This window comes from Ptychodera flava, chromosome 9 (genome assembly GCF_041260155.1).
Source record: "Ptychodera flava strain L36383 chromosome 9, AS_Pfla_20210202, whole genome shotgun sequence".
Lineage (NCBI taxonomy): Eukaryota > Metazoa > Hemichordata > Enteropneusta > Ptychoderidae > Ptychodera > Ptychodera flava.
The window spans coordinates 17066147-17075578 of NC_091936.1; the positions used below are offsets into that span (position 1 = coordinate 17066147).

A 9432-nucleotide genomic window follows, 5' to 3' on the forward strand; every position below is an offset into this window, starting at 1 on the left:
TTTTGGGGTGACTTACAGGCCCGAGGGGTTAAAGATGTATGCTGTCGCCTGCATGGCCAGTCAATATGTGTTTTATAACACACCTCATCCGTAGCCATGCATTAAAGAACGTACTATACACAAAACTTGTCGCATGAATGATGTAATATGTTGAAGTGGTTCGGCAAAAAAAAGTTTTTTCCCGACAGGGTCGCAATACTTCTGCAAAACGTTCAATGCACCTTTGACTATCGTTTTCGTTCGTTTCGAGTTCTTGTTGGAAACCAGAGCATTCAGTTCTTCTTCAGAAAGTAGGATAAACCGAGAAATTTCTCGACTATCGTTTCGCTCGGCCGCAGACGACATCTTTGTTTACATTCCAGTTCGCGCATGCGCCAATGTTTGTTTTTTTTGACGTCAGCGGGCATCATTTTTCGGAACTGATGCCTGGCAGGCAACAGTTCCGACAAATGATGCCTGATGACGTCGTTTACGTGGATCAGCACAAAAAGAACGCATCCCACGTGACTATCAATTGGCGAATTAGAACACAGACTGCGGATGAGGTGTGTTATAATAAATTATGATTTAGGCGGGACATCATTAAATTGATAACTGACATAGATTCTGATGTATTCAGCCAACCACCTGTTATTTATTCTGCTTTTTTGTCCAATAGCTCGCTCGCTCGCTCGGATTTCAGTACGTTTTTTATTCATATTTTCGGATTTACATGCATGCAGGTATACCTACGTACTAGTAATACATGTACAATGCACTAGTAATTGTCAAATAATACCTGTCAACCTGTCACTTGATTGTAGGGTGATATATTAGAAATCCAATAACTGTACCATTTCTAACAAAAATAAATTAACAAGTATCATATTTGATAGAGCTGACTAGGTGCCAACACAATATGACTCGACAAATACACCTCCTTCAGTACGTATGAATATCGAATTGTAATAACATATTTGAAAAAAGCAGAAATGCGGAATACGCTAACGAAAACAAACCTACAAGGATCTCCTTAATGGATGTTTGTTGTTTTATATCCTGGATGCGAAACTATTTTTGTGTCGGCTGACGGCTGAACGTAAGTGGTACACATTCCATGGTAGTTTCCAGAAACCGCAAACATTTTCCTTTAAATAATGGAAAATAAAATAATCTAGCTTCCATGAAAGGATTTTGCTATTGAAAGCTTCATATGGAGATTGTTGTAACTCCCATTCCTACCGCTGTATTTTAACAAATAGGGTTAAAGCAAAAAAAGAAATCTTATCACATTGTTTCATTTGTCAGCTGAAACCGGATTTTCAAATTTTACAATACTGGTGAATAATAATCGTCTTGTTCTCAGCCCATTTTGTTAAGTTTAACTTTTTACTTTTAAAAGTTAAGATTTTGAAAATGGGTTTGCGGTATTACTTGGCTTTCAACAGTCAAACAAAAGATCAAAAGTTACTTGAAAGAGAACAACAATGTCAATACGTGTATGTATGTCCCTACCTACGACTGCAAATACAAACCACATGGAAAACAAGGGCCACAGTGAAAAGACTATTATTATTATTTTATCCTTTACTGAGAATTGGCACAATTCAAAACTTCATCGGGTGTGACTTTTGGTGCATTTTCGAGTGTTTTTGTTTTATTTACTTGAATGTACAGTTTCTTGTTCTAACCGAACAATCTGGTTGAAATTCTTCAACACAGGCTGTATGTATGGAATGTCAAATGATATTGTTGACTTCTGAATTCTAGTCCGGGCAGTGTTTTCTCTGCGTGATCATTGAAAGGGGCACTTTCTTTTTGGGTCACCCTCATATACCAGTATATTTGGACGTCTTTGCTCGGTTTGTTTTATACGCGATTTCTGTGCTGTCAGGGCAAACAATGGATCGAAATGCGCAATTTGCCCAATTGCGCAGTCGAAAGAAAACCCTGTCCGGACTTGTATTCATTTGTCGACAACATATTGTGCGCAATCACTTGAGTTTGCAAGGCTGATACTTCGTATTGCTACCTGAAGAATCTTGTTGAAATTCTTCACTAAGTAATTTGTCACCATAGGCTGTGTCTATATGGATGTCAAATGTTATTGTTGACGACTGAATTCTAGTCCGGAATAGAATTCATTTGTCAACAACATTATTTCATATTGTGCCAAATCAATCGAGTTTGCAAGGTTGATACATTGTATATCAACACACATTTGGTAGATGGTTAAAAACGTGACCTTACTTCAAATAACAAACTAGAAAAAATTGTCAGAAGTTGCTGCTTATATGGTCCCTCTAAGCAATTTTGTGTCAACTAAATTGCGCAATCTGAAAATGACGGCTTGTCATTTTTGATTTTGGGATAATTTCGTAGCCATCAGTGAACTGTAAAGATTTTTTTCAGTGGACAAATATCCCCGATGACATTATGTTTGACTTACTGGTCAGCATCAAGGTAGAATGCGCCTCGGAGACAGAAATTTGGACTCTCAAACTTTTACAACTTGAATTCTTTTCTGACCTACCACTAATTTTAAAGCTCTTGGAGTAAGGAAAACGTTCATCGTCTTAGTTTTTCGATAATCAAAAATGTTAATTTACCGCCATAGAATTAACACAGGGATGGAAAACCATTTTTATTTCATACATCGGTAAATGTCAGGTAATTTGTTTCTCTAGTACTATACTTTGCATGGGTGACCCCTGATTTTCATTCTTTGATTTGGTAAGAGAATAGTTAGAATTGTCATTCAGGAAAGTCTGAGCAAAAGTTTTTAAGTTTCACCTCCGAGACGCATACTACCTTATAAATCAGATTGTTGCGACTGTCTCGACTTGGACGAAGACGGGCCATGCATTTCTTGACAGCCTTTTTCCAACGACGAGAACTCCGGTTTCTTTAAAATTCTTCGACAAATGTCGTAATGCTTCCGCCTCAGTTCTGTAAGTAAAGAGAGTGTGAGATAATTGCTTGTCGGTAGTTTAATTTATTCATTATGGCGTTGAAGCTATGTCAAACGTTGGCCTACAGAGTGTCGGTGAGATATATTTTTAAAACATACAACGATAATCTTATGATATTGCATTTTGTATTGCTTTACTCTACATTTTGGGCCTAACTCAAAATTGCCATTTCTATCACGACTCAGTTTTCTTTTTTATTTCATATGTGGTATCGACTGAAATGCGTACACTAACCTTCGAATGAGCTCCCAGTCAAAGCTGTTGACGCCACCAACGGACCACACATGATCTCACCAACAGATATGAAGTCATCCGGGGAGCATCGTGCAGTGACCTCTGGGATTTTACAAACTTCACCAAAATCTAAGATATCGTCTCCCTTACCAGAACAGTATGTATCTACGTAACCGCAGAAACCGACCACTCCCTGACGCTGGATGGGTTTCTGTATATTTTCACCGTTGACGAGTTTCAGGAAAATCTGCATCAAATCACCATTCTCGAACACCTGTCGATGGACGGGACCGATGTCGTGTTGTATCCGGCCGTTGAATTCCAGTAAAGTAAAGTCTCCGTTGGGTAAAGGGAAGAACTCGAAGTCGATGAACTGATCGTTGAATCCCTTTTGAATTAACTTCTTCACAATGATATCAGTGGCCTCCCACAGTTTACCAGCCCTTCCGCTGTCTTTGGTTACAGGTGAAGGGGTGATGCCGCCGGCGAAAGATTTGGCGCCCTCTCGTGGCGGATTCTCATGAAACACCCAATCAGTCACACTTGCGTGCGCCACTTGATCGTTTTGCACGTAACAAGTTGTTACAACGGTTCTCGAAGCATCGATGAATTCTTCCATCATTGCACAATGAGAAAGGCTGTATGGATATAGTTTGACATCCAGCCACTTTTTCAAGAAACTCTCTGAAATATACTTTAAACGTCTGTCCTTCTTCAGGCTGGTTACAGCGGCTTTAAGTTCTTCTGTGTTTGTGACCTTATAAACAGCTGTGGAAGCCTCTCCCATCGCAGGTTTCAAACAACAAACTCCTCCACTCCTCTCGTAAAATTCTGTCGCTTTTCTCATGATATCTCCCAGGTTCTGATCCAAATCCAAAACAATAGATCTTACCTGCTGTACGTCACTTCCGATCAGCTCTCTACTGTAGTGCTTGTGGCAAGTCAGGAAAACGGACTCCACAGAAGGACCTCGGATATGGGGAAAAGTTTGCGAAATAGCAGCGTGTACAAGAGACGCGAAGTCACTGGCACTTAACACTGCATCTACATCTTGTTGTTTTACCATTTCAATACACTGCTCGGTGTATTCATCGATGTCAACGCCATCTTCCAAGTAGAAATACAAAAACGAATATTTCTCACGTTCTTCGCTTGGAAGTTGATCCAGATCAGCAAAGACCAGCCGGTCCAGTTTTCTGGCACACAATACGAGGACTTTCTTGACCGATGACATTTTGGAAGCGGTGACTGATTATGTTCGCAAGTCCGTTTATCCGCGAAAGGCTTTTGACGGATGGTCCCGTATCTCTGTAAAGGTCTAAACGGTGAGGGTAAGACCGATTAGGGTGTTTATTCTAGTACAGAAACATTCATCTGAAAACATAGCAACATTCATAATTTGTGGTGTGGGAATCTTCATAAGTAATCCCTAGGTTTCACATCAGTCACAGGTAAAAGGTCTCCCTACTACCCCCAATGGTTACATAAATCAAATGATGATATGCACAACCATAAAACTCATCTGGTCTACAAGGTCCGCAGGTTTGGAGAGTGTGCTAAGGGAGCCATCATTATTTACGGCCTGGGGGTCGTAGGAATGTGAGGGGGGGGCATTCAAAAAATTGAAAGCTACGAGGGGGTTGCTCAAAATGTGGAGAGAAAGAAGGGGGTTACTCAATTTTTGGTGCAAAATGAATTTAAATACCTCTCAGATTGCAACATTTCACACATCAATTTCTCAAATTTTTCCACGCAAAAGAAGGCATAACCTCCTTCGACACTTCCCCCTCAGCCTCCCGCATGTTCTCCCCCCTGTACTTTCAAATTCTGCCCTGTCAGATATCCTAAAACCCTGTCATGATACCCATCCTAATTAAACAATACTGTATGGTTGGATACTGGTTATAGCGTGAAGTTTTATATCTACATTTTATTGTGACTTTGAATTTCATTTTGTTGGTTTAACCTTTTCAACAGTCGTGAGATAACCGATAATAATTTAGCAGGGTACACCAGGATATGAAAGGTCTTTTCTATTGCTGCATTTTTGTAAATTTTACAATTACATGTGTTAATATTTAACTTTTCTAGTGGGGGGAGGGGTCAGTCAAAATTTCTGTGTTTAATAGAGAGGAGGTTACTCAAAATCATCAGGGTTGGCTCGGGGGTGGGTGGGGGGTGTTACTCCAAATTTCAGAGTTTCCGATGAAATTCTTTCGACCCTCCTAGGCCGTAAATAATGACGGCTCCCTAATGCAAAAGCGGAAAACTGTAGACCCTATACTATGCTTAAACCGAAGTGCTGAAACAAAATGAAAATGTGCACGGGTAAATCTGATGTGGCAGCGATGTGAGCGTAAAATGCTCGCGACGTTTTCTTTGTATATACACTCTTGTGAGTCATGTCATCATTACGATGAATTATGCCCGCGTTTGTCGAATGTATACAGATCTCATGTCTGATAGTTAGACAGACTGCATAGAGTGCGAAGTACAGTTGTTCTGAACAGTTGTCCAGGTGATATCTCATTACCCATAAAGGAGCGGGATTGCTGGATAGCCAAAATAATATACTTTGACATATTTAGCAGCTATTCAGCTATAAGAGGGTTTACAGCAATGACTCAAGGGATAATTAGCGGCAATTCAGCTATTATGTTTGGGACCTAATGAAACTTAATAGCTTTTTTTTTTTTTTTTTTTTTTTTTTATAAATGATTTTATTTTTTTAAATTCACCGACTTGAACCAAGTCTAGCCATCTCCCTACAGCTGCTCAAACACACAATATTTAGTTTGTCGACAAAGCCTGTATATAGAAATATAAATATGTATTTGGTGATAATTTAATTGGAGTCCAGACTGACAGTCAGTTGTCAGTGATACAAATGCATGGTACACATACATAGGCTATGATAGCAAGCTGAATACCAGACAATTCGCAACATGCTGTAGGGAGTAGAACAAGAACGCAGCTGTAAAACTGAACAAAAATATTGTGAAAATTATCAAAGTTAATACGGCTACTGCCAACGGGTAGCGTCACTATCATTAATGCTCTGCTACTGTGTATCACTGTTACCTGAACCGTGACAGAGATAGCTCTGATTCTGATGTACATGGTAGTTGAAGAAAGAGTTTGGGTCAAATGACGCTCATGACAATGAAACATACTTTTTTTTTTTTTTTTTTTTTTTTTTTTTTTTTTTTTTTTTACAAGACACCTTTTTTATTTTCTTTACTCGTCTTTTACAAGTAGTGAGAAAGCACTTTCATGTTCTCTTAATCGCACTTCGGCGTTAAAAAATTCAAATAAATTAATATTTTGCAGCTTATTTGTATCTTTGTAAAGCATCCATGACTTATAGATGGTGAACATTGCTACTACTATAAGAAGATTAACAACTTTGTTTTGATTTGGTAGACCACATAAAAGTGTCTTCAAGGTGATCTCTACATGAAAATGAAACTTTTGTAGTAAAAAAGATTGAAAGTCTCTCCAGAAAAGCTTAACACGCTCACACTCTATGAACATATGACAAAGGTCATTTGTTGACATACAAATCTGACAAAGACTGGTTCCCATTATTTTCCACCTGTACAGGTTTAAACCATGTTAACTGCTTCGGGCTTGTTAGGCAGCTATTCAGCTATTCTGCTATGATACCAAAATCTTTGGCTATTCAGCTATTCAAGCTGATAGCCGTTTTTAACCGCTATTAGCCAATGTTAGCTGGCTATTAGCTAGCTATCAGCTATTTTCTTATCAATCATATTCATGCAAAAACACTGTGATGTTGCCTTGCCTTGAAACTTATACTCTCATCATTTACACGCCGAATGAGGTGACATACAATTCGTAAGTGTATTTTCTGACTTTTTTATTACATTTTCAACATTTGCTTACGAACTTTCGGAAGCTACACTCTTTTAAACTCGAAAAGTCTTGCAATGCGATAACTCTTGTGATGCAGCACCTGTTTGTCGATATCTTTCTTATTTACACCAATTATTCCCACTGCCGATCTGAGTGATCTCGCAACGACGCTTCCGTTTTTCCACATGAACTTACTGGTCGCAGTTCTTTGTCCGATTTAGAAACTGTGTAATCAGTCTTAGATTAGTATCTGTTAAAACCTGTAAAGTGGGCATAAACATTAAAAATTTCATGTACAGTGTGATCTTTTGACTTGATTCTAACCTTCTCTTATAATAAACAAAATAATACGTTCGCCATTTCCTCCGTAGAGACCCGCACGACAAGAAATGCACATGTGCAATTAGGTATTTCTTGAAACTTAGTAACTCTCTGTTTGAAAAGTTTCATATTGCTTGTGTCTGAAAAAAGCTTCATGTGATTACATGTACCGACATTCACGCTGTGACGGGTTTTGCATTGTCTTTTGTTTGAAGACTTATTATTAATATGCGTGACAGTTTTCAGCTGAATACAAAAATTGTTAATAGAAGACTTCCCACTACTGACAAGTACTTATATAGGAAGTTACACAAGCGTTTGGACGATAAGCTGTTGTTTTGGCTTGGCCTCTGTATTAAATAAAATATATGTGAGAATATGGGTAGAATCACAGAGTAAAGGAGTCAGTCTCGTTGGATGGGGGAGGGGTGGGGTTCTTTGTGCACGGGTTTATTTTATTTTATTTTATTAATTTTGACTGTGATATTTCAAGTAAAGAATTCGACTACAAACCGTCTGACTGCTTTCTTTATTACTAGTACAAGTAATTTTATTAATTTTGACTGTGATATTTCAACACCACAACCGTACGCGTTGGACGGCTGTGGTGTTGACTCAATCAATTAATCCGCTGATACGGACAGCCCATTAGCAAGTTGGTAACGTTTGCGGAACAATTAAAACGGTATGTACAAAGGTTGGAGAGGAGATAAGGACTTGTCGGTAATAAAGAAAACAGTCAGACGGTTGGGTGTCAAAATCTTTATTTGAAGTATCACAGTCAAAATTCATGCTTCTTCTTTAGAAGTATGTAATCTGTTCTATGCGTGATCTAAGTCTAAACTGTGCCTGATAATAAACTTTTACGACATGTATCATATGAAATATGGTGTTTATTTCCAGCGAGAGCGTTTGCAGGACGGGCCGGCGGAGAAAATCAAATTTACATCTCATCAAACCATAAGGCGCATCGTTACAATAGGGACCCAGACGTTTCCCAACCGGTGTGTGGAGGGACTGTGGCCTAAGTAACCTCCAATTCTAATTAGACTAGTATCTAAATAATGCCATATTGCTGTAAAACTCTTGACGAGACTCATTCATTGACGTCATACGTTGTTCTAAGTATTTCGAGTGAACTTTGAAACCATCTCTATGAACACCGTGCAATCATGACGATGTGCAATTTGGATGAAGTGTTTCTGTAAAATCCACTGTATCACAACACCAACTTGAAGGGTTTTTCACTCAAGAAAAGCGAATGCAAATTTGTGAACTTCTGCGAATTGTGATACCGCGCATAAATTCATTTGCAATAACCGTCTGTCTGTGCCCGCGCGCTCTGTTGAAGACTGACCGTTTGTCTACTCGGTGGCAGTTTCACACTACAATCACTGACCCTTCACACACCTCGTCTGAGGTAGCATCACTCACCTTTTACCTTCAGCACTCCTAAATTGACATTCAGAGTGATCGTACACTCTCACTAGTGGTTTAGCACGTCTTTACAGGTCAGTCTTCGGTCTTCCTTTAGTACACTACAAAGTCCAAAATCCCCTTCATTTGGTCATGTGACGTGCACCTAGTCTCGTCTCATTGCTTTATCGGACAATATTACGGTATTAGGGAGCCGTCAGTAATTACAGGGGGTGGGCCGGGGGAATTCAGTGCGTACCTTTACTGTATAATGTGACTCTCCCCTCTCCTTGTGTCTAAAATGTGACCCTCTCCCTTGTCCGGCATTCTAAAACTTGAACCTCCCCCAATCACTGCAGTATTCTCCCGAGGAATAAGTAAAAAACAGTATCTGCTAATTTGCATAACAATTAGTTTAATTGTTATGTAAGTTACAGACAAAAATTACAGGGCGAAGGGCTGGCGTGTTTGGAGGGACGGTTGCAATTTATCATGCCAGCATTTTTGAAGGGTCATGCATTTACGGGAGGGTCACCATATTTCGCGCAAATATAAGGGGGCAAGATGTGGCTGATATAGTGCGTCACCAAAAAATATCAAATCATAATACATGGGAGTCTATCATGCAAACTAT

The 9432-nt window shown here is 39.2% G+C and overlaps 1 protein-coding gene across 1 annotated transcript; it reads right to left on the reverse strand.

Annotated features, from left to right (window-relative positions):
- Positions 1-715: 715 nt before the first annotated feature.
- Positions 716-8960, reverse strand: LOC139140172 (uncharacterized). Its single transcript, XM_070709236.1, has 3 exons — positions 8817-8960; positions 3186-4503; positions 716-2928 (listed from the first exon to the last, which is right to left on the reverse strand). The coding sequence occupies exons 2-3, from the start codon at positions 4417-4419 to the stop codon at positions 2792-2794; spliced, it is 1371 nt and encodes a 456-aa protein (XP_070565337.1). The 5' UTR covers positions 4420-4503; positions 8817-8960; the 3' UTR covers positions 716-2791.
- Between the last annotated feature and the right edge of the window lie 472 nt (positions 8961-9432).

Bases quoted from the DNA above. Each gene is read 5' to 3' on its own strand.
- LOC139140172 (XM_070709236.1), bottom strand. From the start codon at position 4,419: ATGTCATCGGTCAAGAAAGTCCTCGTATTGTGTGCCAGAAAACTGGAC. The intron at 2,929-3,185 runs GTTAGTGTACGC...CTTTACTTACAG, and splicing joins GACTGGGAGCTCATTCGAAG to AACTGAGGCGGAAGCATTAC.